Below are 19,856 nucleotides of genomic sequence, written 5' to 3'. Positions count from 1 at the left end.
CTCGCCTACGTTTATGAATGGCTCCGTGGCAAAGGCTTTTCCACCCCGTCAGAAAAGCTGTGGGTAGCTGGGGATATTTATTTTTGAGGGAAGGAAGGGGGGGTGGGAGTCCCAGGAAAGCAGCCTGGTGTGCTCGGAGGAAATATCGCTGGCTCCTAGGGCAGTGCTGGCACCAGGTTGGTTTCAGCTTTTCTGGGGAAATTCTGATTCAAGGTGAAAAAGGGAAGTGCTGGTCCTTGAATGCTTCCCACATCCCATGAAGGAATCGAGAGGTGAGTCAGGTTTCAGTACAGTCACTGTGCTGTGCTTTCAGCCCAGGTTCTTAAACTCTTGAACTCCCAGGGGTTGATAACCACACATCCAAATCCCTCTATATTAGCCCAAAACTTTGATACCCACACCTGGTGTGGGCAGCAGTAGGTGTATTTCTTTCTGCAGGTGCCTAACTCCTGATGGAGTTCAGAAAATGCCATTTATTTCTACTGATAGTGTCCTCCTTTAATTGCCACCAGCAGTAATCGTTGCCTTGAAAGCAGAATGTGACAAGAGTATCTCAAAGTACCCCAGAATTATCCACCCCTATGGATTAGGTGTGTTTTGAATTTATGATAGGTGATGATCACAAGGTGGCTACAAATGCTTTAAGGGTTCACTTAGCTGACATAAGGTCTACCCTTGCCTCAAAAATACATTTTTATCCTGCTGGCTTCAAGCAGGTTTGACAAATGCTCTCCAGGATAACTCAAGCCTCATGTTTTATCTTTGGTTGGCCTAGGTACCATTTGTGACAGTTTTGCTGTGAGAGATGTGGCTGTGAGGCTGGGAACATTCCCCTCATGGCTTCATCTCATCTCCTGGCTCATTAGAAGCCTTGGATTCCTGCCTGGGATTTCATTTTGACATCAGAGGCGTAAATCAAGTCATAAACATATTTAAACTAATGTTGTTGAAAATCTGTAATTCTGACAGCAAAATGAGCAACAAAAGGAGTGCATCTGATGTTTGGTGACATGTAATTTTAACTTCATCCAGTCCCTGTGCTTTTGAGACATTGTTACCTGCAGGACAAGGCAATAAAATAAGGATGTACAAGAATGTGTCAAATGTAGGGCTTCCCTAAATTACACTCTGAGGCACAGATTAATACATTTAATACATTCCAGTCATGAGTGAAGTACTTATAGCAGAACAACTGCTCCTCCAGTGATATCATTCACTGGAATGAACTACAGCTAACAGTGACAAGCTGGAAAAATGCCCCCACTTTTCAAACTGTACAAATGGCATTTGGACACAGTAACTCAAAACTGGACACTTCATTTCAAGTTTAAAGCTAGTGGTCCAGTCAAAAGCTATTACTCCATCTTCTTTATTTGTAGTCCATGCTTTTGTGCTCTTTAAGAATCAAATAAATACTGGTGTAATGGTTAGCAACTGCCAGTTCAACGAAAAATACTGCTAAATTCACCAATAAGTCTTTTTTCTACACACACAAATTTATGACATAAGAACTGAACCCATTCCCGTTACAATGTCTGGATAGTTTTTTAATGTAGAGGGAGACTCACTTTAGTGATAAGAGTTTAAACCTCAACTCCTTTTTCCTTCTTTCTGGATCATACATCTAGATAGAGAAGAGCGTGAAATAAACGACGTGGGAGCCAAGGTGCAATGAGCTGGCCCGGCCTCAGCTCCAGCACTCTGGCAGAGGCAAGTGATCTCCATGGCCTCTTGCACCCAGAACTCTTTCCCGTTTGAAGGAAAAGAGGTTATTTAAAGGCAGATGCAAGACCTGCCCTCTCCTCTCTCTTAAGAACTCAATGGAGAAGGGGAAGGAGGGTACAGGAAAGGGCTTTTTGTGAAGGGGGTGGAGTGATAGGATGGGGAGGAGCAGTTTCAAGCTAGAAGAGGGAAGATTTAGATGAGACATAAGGAAGAAATTCTTTGGTGTGAGGGTGCTGAGCCCCTGGCCCAGGATTCCCAGAGAAGCTGTGGATGCCCCATCCCTGGCAGTGTCTCAGCCCAGGTTGGATGGGGCTGGGAGCAACCTGGGCTGTGGGAGGTGTCCCTGCCCATGGCAGGGGGGTGGCACTGGGTGAGCTTTAAGGTCCCTTCCAACCCAAACCAGTCTGGGATTCTGTAGTGGAGGAGGCTGAGCTGGGTACAAGCTCACTGGATGCCTCCTCTATGATTCTTGTTGTCCCACTGTTTTCAAGTCCCTCTCTCTCAAAGGGACACCCCAAACCTCCCCCTCTGCCCCACTGCTGGCTGTAAAATAACCTCAGTTTGTGGTCACCACAGATGTCCTGCTACCACATCATGTGCTGATGCCAAGGGAGGCAGCAGAGCTACCCTGTGAGTTGGGAGGGCTTTGTACAGGGACAAGAGGCTGCCCAGGGAATGGGGGTGGTGGCTTTCCAGTCACTGCAGCACCATGAGCAAGATTTGGGGCTTGGGTTTTCAGTTCCTGAGTTGATCTGCCTGTACCAAATAACCAAAGCTGAAAGGGAAGAGGGTTAAGCTCCCTCATAGCAATCAGCACGAGCATCACACCCCCAGAGAAATCTCTCCTGCACCCCCCCACCACTACCACATTAGGGGCCACGAGGGTGTCTGTGAATTAATGCTTATTCCAGACAATGCCTGTGCTAAAAAAATGTGTTATTAGGTGACACATCACACCTGGAAGAACACTTACAGTTCTGGTGCTTACTCTAATAACAGTGCAAAGCTTCTGAAACTGACTGATGAGAGACCATAGCGGGGCTGGAGGGATGGAGGGATGGATATTCATGCTGTCCAAGTGCCACATCTTCTCTCCAGAAAGCTTTTTTACAGGGTGCTGCATTAAATGCTGCAGTAAAACCCCAGCCTAACACCCACTGTGGGGAACAATGGATTTGTTTCCAAAAGGAGAAAAGAGCTCAGCCTCACACTTCTTCAGTAAAGTACACAGCTGTGTTTCCCCAGACTCATGAAGTTACTTATAACTTGTTTTGGGGAAGACAAGGAACTAAGCCCCAGGTAATTATGGATTTTCTAAATATAGTGGTTTTGCTTTCCAGCTTCCCCACGTGGTGATTATAATCCTGTTCATTTTTGTCACTGGTATTTGCAGGGAGAAGCCTCAAAACTACATGGCTCTTCTTAAGTTTCTTTCCCACTGGTGCTGGCTCTGTAGTGGTCCCATCATCAGAAGACCCATGGTACCTGAAACACTCAAGAAAAAGTGTTTGGAAACAGAAATTATTCTGATTTCCACAGAAAGCACTTAACATTTTTCTTTTATTCAGTTTCTTAAAGATACCAGCGCCGAGATGAACAAGGATTTTATGATGTTCTAGGTAATTTCATTTGGTGTTGTAATTACATCTTGATTAATTCCATCCACATGGAAAATGATGAGATTTTTGTTTTTTTTTCTTATCTGCAGGGTACACTTAGCAGATTTTGTATTAACTACAAGTAATGCAAGTTGGGAAGGACTCTGCCAACAAAGCACCTTTAGTGACTCAGAAGGCATAAATGGTGTAAGAGGGGCAGGATTGCCCCCCTGATCCCTGCACTGACATCATGAGAATACAAAGACCCTGAAACCTATTCTGCAGAAATACAGGAGGCTGCTAAGACACAAACCTCTGCCACTTCCCTTCTTCCACTGCTGGCACCAAATGCAATGTGTCTGTTACCACCTTTCCTTCTGGGAGAGAAGCTCCTCTTGACAGGTTGAATGAGAAACCAGAGCTCAGCAGCTTCAGCCCTGCCACTTCCACACGTTCTACATGGTGAAACTTGGTTGGAGGACTGGGAATCTTTTTTTCATGAAATCATTTAAGATTATCTTAATCCTTTGACCGTAGCCAGCTGACACCATCTTCTGATGTTTAGCTGAGGTTCTAAAAATGCAAAATTTTATTTTCTGAAGTATAAACACTTTTAAGTTGTTCTCCTGAGTTCTGTAGCCACTAAGAGATGTATGGGGAACGACGTGGAGCTGCAGGAGGTCCTTGCCCATGGAGGTGTGCTGCCATGCAACTCCACTAGGGCTGAATTCCCTAACTTTGTCCTTATGAAAGCTCTCATTACTCATTCCTGTCAGTTTCCACATGGCCTTCATGCTGTAGCCATACAAGAACAAGAGACCGCAGGAATTCCGAGGAAGGGCTGGGGATACTCAGAAAAATCTCCTAAATGATACCAATTAGAAAACCAGGATTGATGTCTCCTTTCCTTCTCCTCCCTGCTGTTATCTCCTGTGAAATAGCTTCAGAGTCAGGAACCCCTTACTGGTCACTGCAAGTCATTAATTTTAGAGTCATTTTCTCCTGCTGCATCTTGCATTGCACTGCAAAATGCTGACACTCCAGGCTGGGAAGCACTGCAAATTTCAAGCACAGTGCTACAGAGCAGAGTTGGTCTTAGAGAGACCTAAACAAGACATCACCCAGCAGTGCAAGGGAGGAGCTGACACGTGGGTTACACACTCATGAAAATACATCCCAGGTGCTGGGACGCTGCTTTATGCAAAGGGAGTGGGAGTGCCAGCCACAGCCTGGGGTTGTGTCTTGCTTAAAAATCCCACTTTCAAAGGTATAAACCAACCCCATTATATAGGTAAGATATAGCTCACTGTGTTTTAAAATAACATGGCTGCTTCACAGCCTCTACATCTACCTATGAGAATCCATTTGGTGTTACACGTTTCTGTGAACAGACTTCACAGTTTATTGACTTCCCAGAGGCTTTGGGCTGGCTGTGGCACAGAGGAAACCCCTCAAACCCAAACTGAAGCAGCACCTGTAGCCTGTGCTACATGCAAAGGGGTTTTTTTGGTTGAGGCTGTCAGGGAGCAGTGCCCAGCAGACACCACCATTCACTCCAGCTGCAGGACCAGGCCAGGTGGCATCAACCTGACTTCACTGGCAGGAACCAAGAGTTTTTACTACAACAGCATTCACTGGGGATGGTTTTTTTACCAGGATACTGGTTTACATTAGTCCACATCCAATCCTAACGCAGCTTGTAAACATCTTGAAGCAGAATTTTTTTTTTCACATTTATATTTTTTGCCAGAACTCTTTTTTTTCACATTTATATTCTTTGCCTTTACCCAGATGATGGGGGTTTGTGTGCACCTTGCACAGCAAGCCAAAGAGAGGGATCCTACCTCAGCACAACTGAAAAATAACAGTGTTTTAAATTCCTACCACTTGTTCCTTGTAGAATAATAATTAAAAAACCCCAACAAACCCAATTCAATCCATATCACAGGATTTTATCAGCAGCAAAATTCTAATTTAAAATTTTACCACTGCCTGCTCTCCCAGGGAATAATAGCAAACAGTGCTCTCCAGTCCTACTTTCAGCTCATTAAATCCTGTTGACAAACTCATTCGTTTTAAGAACTGAGTGAAATGACTTTCAGAAGAACTCTCCTCAAGGTGCACACATGGGAAGTAGCCCTCAAAGGCATCATTCTTGGAAAACCCACCATGAAGGCAGGAGACCTGATACCCCTTGCTGCAGCGCCTGTGCAGAACACGGAGCATAAAGTGACAAAATAATTGGATTATAGAAGCACAATTCAGACTTTCAGTTACTGGGTGCTTTCTTGCTCCTGGTTTCCACAGAAAAAGTCAGGTTTTTTTGTTCCTTAAGTCCTTGTGCTGCTGATTTCCATATGAAAAGGTAAGTTTATAAAAGAGCTTTCCTATTTTACTACATCTAATAGTTAATAATTTAAATCTGTAGCCATTATCATCATATAGATTGACACAAATGGCATATGGATCATTCTGGGGATGAGGGTTAGTTTCTTTTAAGAGAGAATTGTTTTAGTTTTTGCAGGAAATTAATCAGGGGAATGGGCTTTGTGGAGCATGGAGCAAATCTAATCTGTTCTTTGTTCAAATTTGCCTTGCTCCAATTCCTAGCAATTGTAGACAACATGCTCTTTTGTTCAGGAGCCACTTGTTACATGCATAATTAGAGACTGCAGTAGCTGTGTTTAAAGAAAAACTGTTTTCCAGTGTAATGTGTGATCTTGATAATAGTATTTTCATCAAAGGTAGCAATTACATTCATTAAACTGGGACTGGCAAGGCAGCAAGGAAATTAAGTGGAAGGTGAATAAAAAGCTCCCCGTTTCTTTTTAAAATCTCTGCCTCTTTACAAGTTGAAATGCACCATGTTGAGCTGCAAACTGGAAAATACATACTGAATATAAAAAAAAAAAAAAAAAAAAAAAAGAAAGAAAGAGAGAAAGAAAAAAAATAAAGTCCTCCTTAACCTTTCTGAATAATGATCCAGAAGATATCCTAGGGACACCTACTATAGATGCACTTTTCAAATTAAAGGGCTTTATTCTACATTAATTTCTTATGCAAGTTTTAAACGAGCTCAACATATGATTCAGGTCTTTAAAGGCTCCGGGGCTCTCCAGGATTAATTCACTGTTCTTTTCACACATAAATTAATTGTTTTGTGTTCTCAAAAAAACAGCAAACAGCACATAAATCAACCAGTTTAGAAAAGACACAAGGCTGGTGCCTTTTGCAAATCACTGAAGTTTGTTGTTTGCACTTCATTATTACAATCTGCAACTTTTAAAGGAAAAGCTGGAAAAGTAGGACATATGTTGTTAATTCTAAGCAGGTTTCTTGAGTGCATAACTCATTTTAGCAATCTGAATCCTTGAAAGACAAAAGTTGTGGAGCCCTGAAAAGCTGTTCTTCCAGCATTCTCATTATATTTTGCCCAGTTAATAATTCAACCACACATCACTAATGTATTTGCAAACATTACCACGTAAAAACAGTTATTTAATTTTTCTTCCTCTCTTTTTGCCTTAAGCCTTGTCAGGAGTGAGGTTTGCAGATAGAAAAATGTAAAAATCTTAAGATGTCAGCTCTGGGAGGGCTGTGTGCTCAGCCAGTGGGCTCCCCCTGGCTCTCCTGCTGAGTGCACACATGGGAATCTCATTTTTTAGCTCCAGAATGTAATCCTCCTTTTTTTTTTTTTTTTTTTTTTTTTTTTTTCCAGGCACAGCATCACAGGCTGATGCTGGGGGAAGCAGGTCCCTCCTCTGCAGGTCCCTCTGTGCACACCACTGCAAACAAGTTCCTACTTCAGATGAGCCCTAATTTTGCACACAGGCAAAATTCCCCATGTCAGGGGTCTCAGCAGGTGACAACCAAAGCAGAGGACATTGCAGCAAGTAGGGCAAGGCTAATGGACAAGCAGTCCCAGCAGGACAGGTACTGAGAAGCAGGAGATGGCAGGTGACATCCTCCCTCCTGAACAGGGATGTCCCAGTGCACTCACATCTCAAGGCAAGGGAGCAAAATGCAGCCAGAACCTTGTGATCCATAACTCCAAAAATAACTATTTCCCATCCTGCCCTTCCCAGAAATAGAATATGAAACCACAGCATCTTGGCTAGATTGGAATTTGCATCGTTCTGCGAAGCATTTCCTTCAGTTAGGAATGATTTAATTATTCTTCACTTCCTCTTCGAGAAATCATTCCTGGATAATGAGGTTAGCATAGAGCAGATATGTTTCAGTCAAGGAGTAGATGTAATTTAGTGCCAGAAGGCTTTTACAGTTAAAAAAAGAAACCTAAAAATCTTTTTGGATACATCCAAATAGAAGCAGCAGTATGAAGAAGGTTGCCTGTTACAATTAGACTGAGACTTTAACCCTGTGCTGTCTCAGCACCCTGAAAAATCAGAGGACAACCTCAACCCTCCTGCAGCACAGTTCCTAACACAAGGATTAAAAGGCACATTCTAAAGAATTATTAAATAATCAGAAGCTATATTACCTCCAGAGAACTGTTTATCTCTGCAAATTGAATCACTGAAATCAAAGCACAGTAGAGCTGAACACTTCTAGCAGGATAACGGGAGAGTTCCTGCTGCTCCTCACTTTGGACCTTGAAAACCTAGAATCCTGCATGGATCCTCCAATATGTTTTATGCCAAAAAGCTTGCTGAATCCAGATTTTACTGATCAAGCAACAATCAAGACAACTTGCCATGTCAATCACATGTAGATATTGCCACAATTAAACTAAGCAAATTATTCCTTCTTTCAAGCTTGGCTGGACAGACATATTATTAACATTAGAAGGGTTGGGAGCAGATGATCGTTGAGGTCCCTTCCAATCTGACATTCTATGATTCTAGCACATTTAGAAGACCACAGTAATCTGGAATTTAAGAAGGAAGCATAAAAAGTTTGTGTTCAGTGAAAATCATACAATGGAACAGAAGGAATTTTTCTGTGAATATGAGGAAAACAAGACTACGAATGTAAACACAGCATCCGTATCATCCAACCGTTTTCTAGCACATAATAGGGAGTCATAAAACATTTTAAAAGTTCAAAAAATACCTGAGCTGAAGTGCTTTGCCTCAATTCTTGTGGGAACAATAAGAGCAAATGCTGCATTTGGCATGTAAACATCCTCCATTTCAGGAACAGAATGTTTAACATTTCCTTTCCTAAAACAAACAGCATCAGCTTTTGCACTAAAACACATTTGCTCTGCACCAACTCTACCTTCAACAGCTCTATTGACAAAACAAATTCTGTGGAGTTTTTTAGGCATTTAACTAAATTACCAGATGCTTAACTTGAGTTTTTGAATTATTCCCCAATTCTTTTAAGTCAGTAGAGCTGATCCAATGCTCTCTGTGAGATGAAATGCAAAAAAACCCCAAACCCCCCAAAAATATTGTTGTGCCTACAACTGAATCTCATAGATGTTTTTTTTGCTTCAGCTGGTCCTGTAGCTGGTGTTGGGTACATGACACATTAACTCCATAAACAAAGCTTTATCAGCCAATATTTTTTAGCATAATTAATATTCACAGCTTCTGTGACTCTCAACCTTTCACACTGGTTTTTGTGTCCCTACAGATAAAAAAAAAAAATATCCAGAGAAGCCTGTGTCCTTCTAAAAGGTAATTATCATGTCTTTGGGTACCATCTAAACGAAGGCAGAAAATCTCAGCAACACAGCATCAAATTAAACTGGGATGGCTGCTCTGCTTATATTGAAAAATTTGCATTTAATTTGCATCCTAGGATGCAAATTAGTGACCAGAAAAATCTCGCAGCATGTCCTAGGAAATGATTCAGGCCAAAAACAGCAAAAAAAAGTTGCAGAGAAGTTGATATGATAACAAGGATGATCTGAATGTTACTCTCACAGGTGGGTCATTGACAGTCTTGTCAGAGTGTTCCTAAGAGAAGGCAGGAGACAAACCCTCAACCAGGAGAACATCAGCTCTGGATGTGTGTACCAGAGGCCCTTCCAAAAAACTGAAACAAATCAAACAAAACCACACAAATTCCAGAGAAGCACAGGATATAAACTCAATATGGACCCATCATAATCCACCTTCCCTTTGTTCTCTCTGCCCTAGGAAAGCAAATCCTCCCATGGTTGGCACACGTGAGGGCAACCAGGCTGGTGAAGGGACTTGAGCACAGATCCTGTGAGGAGAGGCTCAGGGAGCTGGGGGTGTTGAGGCTGGAGAAGAGGAGGCTCAGGGGAGACCTCATCACTCTCTACAACTCCCTGAAAGGAGGTTGGAGCCAGGGGGGGTTGGGCTCTTTTCCCAGGCAACTCTCAGCAAGACAAGAGGGCAGGGTCTCAAGTTGTGCCAGGGGAGGTTTAGGTTGGAGATTAGAAAGAATTTCTTTCTGGAGAGGGTGATCAGGCATTGAAATGGGCTGCCCAGGGAAGTAGTGGATTCTCCGTGTCTGGAGATATTTCAAAAGAGACTGGATGTGGCACTCAGTGCCATGGTCTAGCAACCGCAACGGTGGTTCAAGGGTTGGACTTGATCTCTGAGGTCCCTTCCAACCCAGCCAATTCTATGATTCTATGATTTCTGGATCTGCCAACTCCCATTTGGTCCCAAACCAAACAAGCAGTTTCAGTTTCAGCTCTTCCCACCCTGCAGCCATCGCTCCAGATGAACCAAAGCTCATTTTTAAGTCTTGCTGATGTCCCCTGGGAGGTCACTTTGAGATTTCTTTGTAGGTAAGTCTTGGAAAATTAGGAACTCTACAGCTAATAAGACACACAGAGGAAAAACAGTCCCAGAAAGATGTAAACCCAGATGATCTTGCAAGATAGAAGAATATGTAAAAATAGTACTGATACCTGTTGAGACTGCATATTGACAATTTATCATTACTTTACCAGAAAAAACATTGCATTGTGCATTGCATCTTCTTTTTTGCACATAAATAAACCAATATGAATCAACACCAACATGAACATTCATGCTCTAATCTATGAAACAAGCTATTAGACAACATGTTGGTTAGTTCTAATTACCTAAATGTCTAAGAAACTTCCTGCACATGAACAGAATATTTTTAGAGGATAATAAAAGCCAAGATTTCAAAGCAGCTTAATAATGTCTCTAGTATCAGATAATGAGAAATTCCCTCAATGCTGCTAAGCTGGACTTAGTTAATTATAGCAACTGATCTTACAACTGGCATATTTAGCTGAAATAATTACAGGAATTCCTATTTGTTAGGCTGGAACTCTGGATTCACTACACACTGATGGTGGACTGGTGAGAGTTTAGAAAGAAGCCTTGCTTCTTCCACCTGGGTGCACAATCCCCCTACATAACTCCAGCCAGTCAAATCCAGAAGACTAAAAATTCTTGCCATGTTCTCACCTGGACCTAGAGCAAGGAATTACACCTCAGAGAAGACAATGATTGTATTTTGATACAACATAAAATGATAGATCATGGGAAAATTGTTTAAGAATCATACGTGCTCATCTGCCCATCAGCTCTCACTTGATTTGTGCCTCTGCCAGCAGTCTGCATGGGGATAACACAAGAGGTAAATATTTATGAAGTAGTTGTGGTAGCTCTTAACCACCTCCATGTCATTCTCTGAGGAGATCTATGATGCTGGTACCCTGAATTCACTCTGGGGCTGAGGAAAAATGTTTCTACACCTTTTGTGTATTCAATAAGCAAGCTCTGGGAAGTCAGACAACTGCTTTTGAAGCAGAATGTGCTTCAAATGGAGCTCAGCTTAGTAGAAGAGCTTGAAATGTGTCTCTCACCAAAGAGATTTCCAAATGGAAATACAGTAACATGTTAATTAGAAAATTCTTTGCATAGTGAAAGGCTCCCAGTGAACAATTACTTCATACTTCACATCAGCCTTTTCAAACACAATCTTTACACAGGGAAAAGAAAATATGAAAGAAAGAACAACAGCATAGAAAACTTTGTATGAATTGTTATATTTGAGTATTTCCCAAGCAGCAATTAGACTTTTCTGTGAGAATCTGCCTCAGACCTCTATCACAAACCAGAATACTAAAGAAATCTGACAGAGGAGAGAGTTATTATGTCCCAGTACAAAAATGGCAAGATTTGGGGAAAATTTTAGATGATGGATTATTAGAGAACCATCCCCTGATGTGCAGGATTAGCATTGTATCAAGGCAAATGTCAAAACCAGGCACTTTTTAATACATTCCTGATACAGGGCTTTAACTGGGGAAGCCCAGATGCAACATGTGGTACTGAAGATGCTGTTCCAGGGCAACAGTCTGGATTGGCTGGGCTGAATGAAGGGAAAATATGAACACTAATATGAACACTCACTGTGTACAAAGCAGTTTTGAGTTCTGTCATTAGCACAGAAAGCCTCACAGCACTCACAATGCCAGCTCTGCAGCCCTACACCTCTAGGTGCAGCCAGACACCATCAACAGCCTTGGGATCACAGTGCCAAATGTAGAAACTTAGTTGATGACAATCCAAAAATGCTTGTCCCAAACAGAATGGGGTGAGGGAAGCACGTGCAGCTCTTAACAGCTCTTGCACAACAGCACAGTAATTTTATTACTAAACAAATACCTATGTTAATGCAAAAGCAGAATCAGACTTAAGGGGATGAAACAACTTGCTGGAGTTGTCAGAGACCAGAAAAAATGCTCTCCACAAAGGTGTGTGCCCTTTGGAAACACAGATCAAAGAAACTCAGTGGCTGCAATTAATTTGTGCACATGTTTCTCTACAAATCTTTTTGGCAAACCCCAAATACAATACACACATTTGTTTCAGACCTTACTGTGTACAGAACACACCATAAAGGGACAGGTGAAATATTTACACTTGTAACATTTAGTTAATGGCTTGACCTTGTTTTTCTGAGAACTGCTGAGTAGCTGATGAAGATTTTGTAGTAAGGTTATGATGATATCAGACTCACAGGTAGATCATGCTGAGCAGAATAACTGTAGCTAACTGTTGTGGTGTCTGTAGTCTTTCTAACAACTTCCCCAGCTGTTTTAATTCAGCTGAAAGCCTGCAAATGACCTGAAAAGTAGAAGAAGTACTAATAATTTATAATAACAATAATAGTAATACTAATGATGCTAGGAGAAAACTTCAGAAATCATCTAGTCTCCTACTTCTGTATTTTTGAAAATTTCAAAGCTGTTGATCAAACTGATAGGGGAGAGGCTTTTTAAGTGGCATCAGAATAATTATCATATTAATTCTTTGCCTATCAACAGGCAAAGTGTACATGTGGGGGGAGTGGTTCACTGAAGAACTTACTTCCCTTTGAAGCTGACAGCAAGACAAAAAAGTTGTTAGCAGTGCTTTTCCTTCTGGCTTGTGTCTTTGCATAAGGCACTCCAGTCTGCTTGTTTTACAAAATCCTACTTGTTAAGTGTCATTTGGCCCTGGTTTGGCCAAAAAACTCCTCTGGGAGTCTCTGACTGTAACATTCAAGGCTCCTCTTGAAGTGAGTCATCAGTGACTAACAAGCTTTAAAAATGAGATCCTTCTAAGTCAGCTGATACCAGAAAACCAATCCTTCCCTCCCCAAAACACTTGAGACAAATTGCCAATTACAACAATTATAATAATTTTTCATATGTTAAGCTTTCCATCCCTTGATTCTTAGTTAATTAGTCCTCCAGCACTGAAGAGGCTTCTGCAGTAAACAAAATGTCTAGTTTTAAAGTAAACAGAGAGAGATAAAAAAAGCACATACTTCTCAACCTGCCCCTCCTTTCTCTCTCTCAAAAGGAGAAAAACTGCTTTTTTTGTAGAGAACCATTAACTTCCATGAGAGTTTTCTAAGGTGCAACTTAACTGTCCCTTCCTAGCTACCAGGAAGGCTTTGAGGATTAAAGTCTGTAAAATGCATTGAACATGGAAAGGCCACTGTGAGGTGATATCACAGCATTCCTACTGCCTAGCTTATCCTTCTGGCTTTTTGCAGAACTACTAGAGCTTTTTTTAAGCCAATTTCACTAAGATTTCAACTCAACCTTTTATGAAAGGAGAACTAAAAATAGGCTCTTAGATTAAAATCCTTAACAGCTGAGAAGGCTGGAAAGGGAGGTAGAGATTATCCACCATTCAGGACTGAAAAACTGGGGCTGGAAGGACTTAATTACCAAGGTATACTTAAGAACACACTAAGGGCTGCTATAAAAATTACTCCAATTACAGCAGCTCCACAGACATCACTCCACCTGGGAGAGAGGAAACCATCACTTCAATCCCTCCATATCCCCCCCCTCCTGTCCCTCATGTTAATAAAGGGCACCAGGAACAAACAGCAGCTTCACACCATGCAAGAGTTGTGCTGCACATGTAGAGTCCCTTCCCCCAGGTGGCTTCAACAAAACTTTCACCCCCAGCAAGCAAAGGATTTGACTTCTCTTGCTTCCACCTTGAAATCTCCAAGTGCAGAAACACAGTTTAATAATTTCTGCCAATGTATTAGCTGAGAAGTGTCTCAGGCAGAGGTATTTTTAACCTGTGATCTGGATGGGAACATGGAATTTACAGTTTCACATCAGTTACACACTCCCTGTCCTGAAATGGGGAATTTGTGGTCTTCCTTATGATTTTGTCTCATATTCCTCCTGATGTATGATCTTTATAGTTACAAATAAACATGTAATTCACAATGGATATTCAGTGAAATCATTTCTGCTAACAGTAAAAAAGTCCTTATGGTTTCAGTACTCCTGTGCTAAGCTTTTTGCAATGGTGCTCAGCTGGATATTTGAAGTTCCTTCATATATTGTACCTGAAAGTAGAAGAAAATAGATTAGAAGACAATAAAACCAAAGTGGGTATATGAAGAGAGACCAAGATGCTGTTTTAACAGTTTAGAGCACTGACAATTATGAAGTGAAGCTTTACTGAGTAAATTCTAGAGACAGAATTATCAGATACATAATTTTTTATATTTTGTTGTCTGCAACAACTAAAATACTCTTCTGCTGGTACAACTTAAAGGTCTTTTCCTGAAAAGAAATTCCTAAATAGTAAACAAAAATTAAAAATTAATATCAGCAAGAAAAGTCAAAGGATAATATTGTTAGAAATGTCAAACTGTTAGGTATGGGGATTATACTGGTAAACAAGGAAGTCTTGATAATAAAACTCCACATAGATTCAGATCTGAAAACTTCCTGAAGGGAAAATATTTTCAATCTTTTTTTGAACTGGAATTTTCTTAAGAGAACACAATGTGTGTGTATTTTGTAGGTATCTAATTAAACACATTCCATATATAGATATTCATACTTAAATTTTTACCTTCTCATATTAAAGCCTTTAAAAAAGTGCTGTTAGTCTCAGGGAAAAAATATCTTAAAATAATAGCCAGTCATTCATCCATAAACTTAATACTACTAATGCAACAAGAAGTACTTCAGAAACTCTCACTCACCTATCTTGCAGTCACGATAGAACTTTTCTATTGGATAATTTTTTGTGAATCCAACACCACCCATCCATTCAATACATTTACTTGTTGTCAGTGTGGCAACCTGTGAAAACAGTTTCACAGTTACAATGTCAGGATTCAACTACAAAAAGATGTTAATAAGATTTATTCTTTGTAGCTATTTAAAGTAAAAACAAAACAGCAATTTAAGCAGTTACTAGAAACAGTGGGAAGAGGAAGGACTGGTAATTGTGCATCCACCCTGCCTTACCTTACCAAGTTATTTTAGCACTAAAACGACATTTTCCTAAATCAGAGACAACCAGGATTTCACTAATCATTGTACCAATAGTTTATATGCTGCACTATGAAAAAACAATTACTAAAGGGCAGAAGGAATCCAGTTTGGAATCATATTCCAACCCTCAGCTGCGAGCAGCAGAATTGAAATGGTCAGCAATGAATGAAGTCTCCCCATGTCAATTCCTCAGCCACACTAAGACAACTCTGAGAAATTTAAATCTCTCTAGATGAATGTCTCTCTCTTTTAATGTTGCTGCTTGTTTTTCAAAATTTTATTTAGGGTTGTGAGCAGTTCAATCTTACACTTGACATCCCATACAGACGGAGAATGAGAGACAAGACAAAGGTACCTCACAGATCTCACAGCAAAACATGCATTAAAAGTTACATATTCAGTAACAGAAGAAATGTTTGAACAGCAATAAAATAAATCCAGTGGATAAAGAAACTGCAGGTTACCTCAGCAGCATAGTACTTGGCCATGCTGGCTTCTTTGATGTGTGGCCTTCCCATCTCAGCAAGCCGAGCTGCATTGTAGGTCAGCAACCTCGCTGCCTCCAGCTGTGTGGCCACCTGAGCTATCTGGTGCTGCATCCCCTGCAATCAGCACCCCAAGAGTCAGGCACAAACACCTGGGATTCAACTTGAATTTCTACCAAGAACCATTCTTTTCACCAAGGAACATCCCTCTGAAATAAAAATACACAATGTGCATGGACTAATAATCCTGCACATCTGTGTGTCAGTGAAACCAAAGAAAAACTTTGGGCCACTGAAGAACTTTTAGGAGCTCCAAGCCCATTTTCTCCTTCCCTTTTCTTGGATTCAGGAGTACTGAGGAACTTCTTGCCTGTCTCTCTGGACAGGAGGGTTGAAAGTGAACACCTGCATCCATGAATATCAAGGAAAATCTCCAGCAAATCTTAATATTTTCCTCAGCACTGCAGAGACATGGGTAGGTCAAAGCTGTGTTTATTTTGCAGCTCTTGAGGACACCCATACACTAACAAGTTGAGTTCCCTGATGATTTTTAAAAAGCACCTCTTAAATAAAGTGGAGAACTGGCAAAGTTCTTCTTCCCATGTCCCATAGCCATTACAAAAGAGGAGCATGAAAGTCTACAGAAAGTGACTACTGAGTGGATTCAAGGGGAGGGAAGGAGGTGGCACAGCTCACCTATAAATTGCAGGTATTAAGAACAGTTTTATTTAAGGAGGCCTAAACATTACAATGACTTAAAAGGAGCATTTAGTTGTCTAACATGCTTGTAAAGCAGAAAGAAAACTTTCATCTTATTAGAACATTGACACTGCTCCCTAAAATTAGCAAAAATATATATGCAGGTCAAAATAACAAAATGATTCAGCAATTACAAATTCCATTTCCCATTCAAAAGACGCAGTTCCAATAATTTCCTAGAGATCTCTGGCTGCTTCCTAAAACGTGTATAAATTATGAGCAGTACTAATGTTCCTTCCCTTCATCCGAGATGTAGGTTTCTTTTAACAAGAAAATTACTACAGTAATTACAATTATATATCTTCCTTATTAAACTATACATCATTTCTGCAACAAAGAGTCTTTTTCGTTTCGAGATACTGATATTATCATGAAAACTAAATGTCTTTGTGTAACACAGGAAATCTAATAATTCAATCAGTTTCCCTCATCTTTTTATAATTTCTAATGCCTCCAGAAAAAGGCCTTCCCCCACACCTCATGAAAGGGTATAAAAACTGGAACACAGTCAACATACTGTGATATTAAAATGAGAAGAGAAAGGAGCTCCATGTGTATTATTCTCAAAGGCAGTCAATACACTGTCGAGGGAAAGGAGTCATGTTAATAATGTTTGGAAGTTTTAAATAATTTATGCAGCACTTGCAAAGGCACAAAGCACAGAATTTATATATTTCATGTGGCAGAAGAACACTGATCTGGAATTCTTTTGAAAAATTCTTTCTCAGATACTGAGGAGACATGACACAAGGTGGAGCACAAATTAAGAGCACATCAGATTACTCATTTCACTGACTTCATTTACTCTGGTAGCTGCCACAGGCTCAGGGTAAACTTCTCATGTGTTCATTAAGAAATACCTGGAAATCGAATATACTTTTCCCAAACTGGACTCTCTCCTTTGTGTAGGGAATTGTGTAGTCAAAACACCCCTGTGCCAGTCCTAACATCTGTAAGAAGTAAGACACAGTGGAGTTAGGCCAAAAAACCCAAAGCCAACCCAAACTTAGTGAGTCCATTTCATGCTAATCCACTCCTGAAATAAACTTTCTTATTAAAAGCAAAATAGTTCTCAAAACACTATCACAAATTTGTTTTTGGATAAAAGTTATGGATCAAATGCAGTTGCAAAAATATTGAGCATTTCTGGAAAAATTCTTAATTATATGAGAAAATCACTGTAAACTAAAAATCTATAGATCTACATTACACTATTACATGAAAAATAATTTGAATGATTATTCAAAGCTATTTTCATAATCAGAATAATTTCTCATTTTATAGAAAACACTAGACTGTGAGAATTAGTAATTTATTTCAGAGGTTAGAAAATTGGTGCAGTGCAATCAGGGATAGTATTTGTTCCAGCATTTTCTAGAAAAAAACCAACTCAACAAAACATTTCTAGAAGACTCATTGTCTTTTCACACACTTATCTTGGAAAATAACATCTGGGAAAATGAGACATGAGCACTGATACAGAAGTAACTCACATCTACCCTAGTGTCTGATTTGTAAGCCTACAGAAACATTATGAAATCTGGAAGAGAAACTGGATTTTTGGGGGGATTTAGAACTACCAAATTTTGAACAAGACAGCAAAGGAAGGACCCTGCCTTCCATATATCTTGGAGTATTTACCTATTAGTAAATAAGATCAGTTGGTTTCATTCTCTAACTACAGTTCATCTGAATGCATTCTTTCTACCTAGTTTCTTTCCTAGGAAAAAAAAAAACAGGATTGGAAGTTTTAATTAGGTTAGAAGTGTAACTTGGAGTAATTATGAGTAAAATCCAGATCATGTATTTTACTACCAGAGTCTGTACATTATCTGTATCTCTGGGAACAATGGGGACCACAGCCCTAGTCTTTAAATGCCATATCTGTCAAAGTTTAATCACAGATACTCTTAGGAAATGCTGGAAACTCCAAGGCATTTAGCAGCAGAGGGTATTGCCACATGGAAAGGCTAAATTTCATGAGGGCTGTTACATCTGGTGTGCTTCCAAACTAGGAGAAAAGGCAGTCTGGCAGTACAGGAACCCTACATAGCACAACTACATCCACAACAAAGTAGAAATGTGGAAAATATTACTTTCAAAAGTATAAATACATAAAAACGTAAGGAATTTTATTATAGGGCTGAGCTGATTTCCACAGCAGCAATCTGAGTCCACAACAAAATACAGTATTTTGAGGTAACTCCAAGGTCAGCAAGCATTTTCCTCTTAGATGCCATAAGGTGCAATTTTCAAACACAATAATAACAAGGACACTTTTCCTATTTAAAAAAAAAAAATCACACTTATTTTACAAATAAGTTGACTTCTAAAAATAAGTCATTGGGAACATATAATTTTTCATTAGGTCACATTTGTCACTCCCTTACAATCACAGTTGGAAGCATTAAAATTATACATGTCAGTGTGTTATATTTTCCAAAGCTAGTTTTCAAATTTGCATAATGGCAGAGAAAAATGTTACTACATTTCAGCAGCAATAAGTTAACCACCAAAGACAAACTAATTGCCATTTAATGTTTTCTAAATCTATTGCTTAATGTCACCGAAGGAGAATTTCACCATTCACACTCGTTTCAGGGTGTTACTGCAGCTTAGATACAGGAAGGGTGACATCTAGTGGCAATTTCGTTTTTATTAAAGTATTTTCTAAATAGTTCATTCTTAATGGCTTTAAACATTTTGTGAATTTCAATGCAAGTTCAAAACTACAGACTGGTTGTATTCAGTGTTAAAAGAAATCACCCACCTGTGCAGCAATACCTATTCTGCCAGTATTTAGCATCCCAATTGCATACTTATAGCCTTGTCCAACCTGTCCCAGGATGTTGGTTTCAGGAACCTAAAGGATAAAACCACTCAATTATTCTTCTATTCTGCTTTACAGCTTTGCTGGTGTGGTTCAGAGATGAATCAGTGTGTAAGTTTTGCTTAATGTTTCTCATAAGTGAAGGAATAAAACATAACACAGACATTTGGCATCTAGAATATCTGATCAGATCAATCTGTGGTCATAAAGTGACAGTTGAGAAGAACTGTATCAACATTTAAGAAAGCCAACCCCCCCTGAAGACTTTTGTGAAAGTATAAGGGGGAAAAAAGTCCAAATATGCCAAATGACCAACATGTCTGTCCTGGTTTGGACCAGGATAAAGGTGATTTTTCTGTCTTGTACTTTTGCTTTTAGCTAAGTTTCTTGTAAGTAGTTGCACTTGCTGAAATTAACAGCAAGTTTCTCAGACAGTGTGTGCTTCTAGGATTGATAACACTTGATGTTTACAGTTACTGCTAGAGACTGGTGTGCAGAGCCAAGGACACTGCTCAGCTCTGAGGAACATTTTACCGTCCAGGAGGATACAGAGGTCCCACCTGAGCCCTCCTTTGGGGAGGAACAGACAAGATAGATGCCAGAATTGACCAAACAGAGTATTCCATCCCATATACGTCACACTCAGTATAAATTTGAGGCATCACGAGGGCCAAGCCAGATTTCCTGATTTCCTGCTTCCCTTCCTTCTCGGCATCCTGGAAGGA

At 40.1% G+C, this 19,856-nt stretch overlaps 1 protein-coding gene across 3 annotated transcripts in view; it reads right to left on the bottom strand.

The window, feature by feature from the left end:
* Window positions 1–10,263: 10,263 nt before the first annotated feature.
* ACADSB (acyl-CoA dehydrogenase short/branched chain) overlaps window positions 10,264–19,856 on the bottom strand; it is an 18,276-nt gene continuing 8,683 nt past the window's right edge. For all 3 annotated transcript variants that reach the window (XM_030453755.1, XM_030453753.1, XM_030453754.1), the window contains 5 exons: window positions 19,072–19,164; window positions 17,162–17,251; window positions 15,522–15,659; window positions 14,763–14,862; window positions 10,264–14,114 (listed from right to left, as the gene is read on the bottom strand). In XM_030453755.1, coding sequence (XP_030309615.1) covers window positions 14,044–14,114; window positions 14,763–14,862; window positions 15,522–15,659; window positions 17,162–17,251; window positions 19,072–19,164 — 492 coding nt within the window. In that variant the 3' untranslated portion in view covers window positions 10,264–14,043. The remainder of the gene's footprint in view (window positions 14,115–14,762; window positions 14,863–15,521; window positions 15,660–17,161; window positions 17,252–19,071; window positions 19,165–19,856) is intronic.

Source organism: Calypte anna, chromosome 6 (assembly GCF_003957555.1).
Source record: "Calypte anna isolate BGI_N300 chromosome 6, bCalAnn1_v1.p, whole genome shotgun sequence".
Lineage (NCBI taxonomy): Eukaryota > Metazoa > Chordata > Aves > Apodiformes > Trochilidae > Calypte > Calypte anna.
This window is presented reverse-complemented; position numbering and strand designations above follow the sequence as displayed.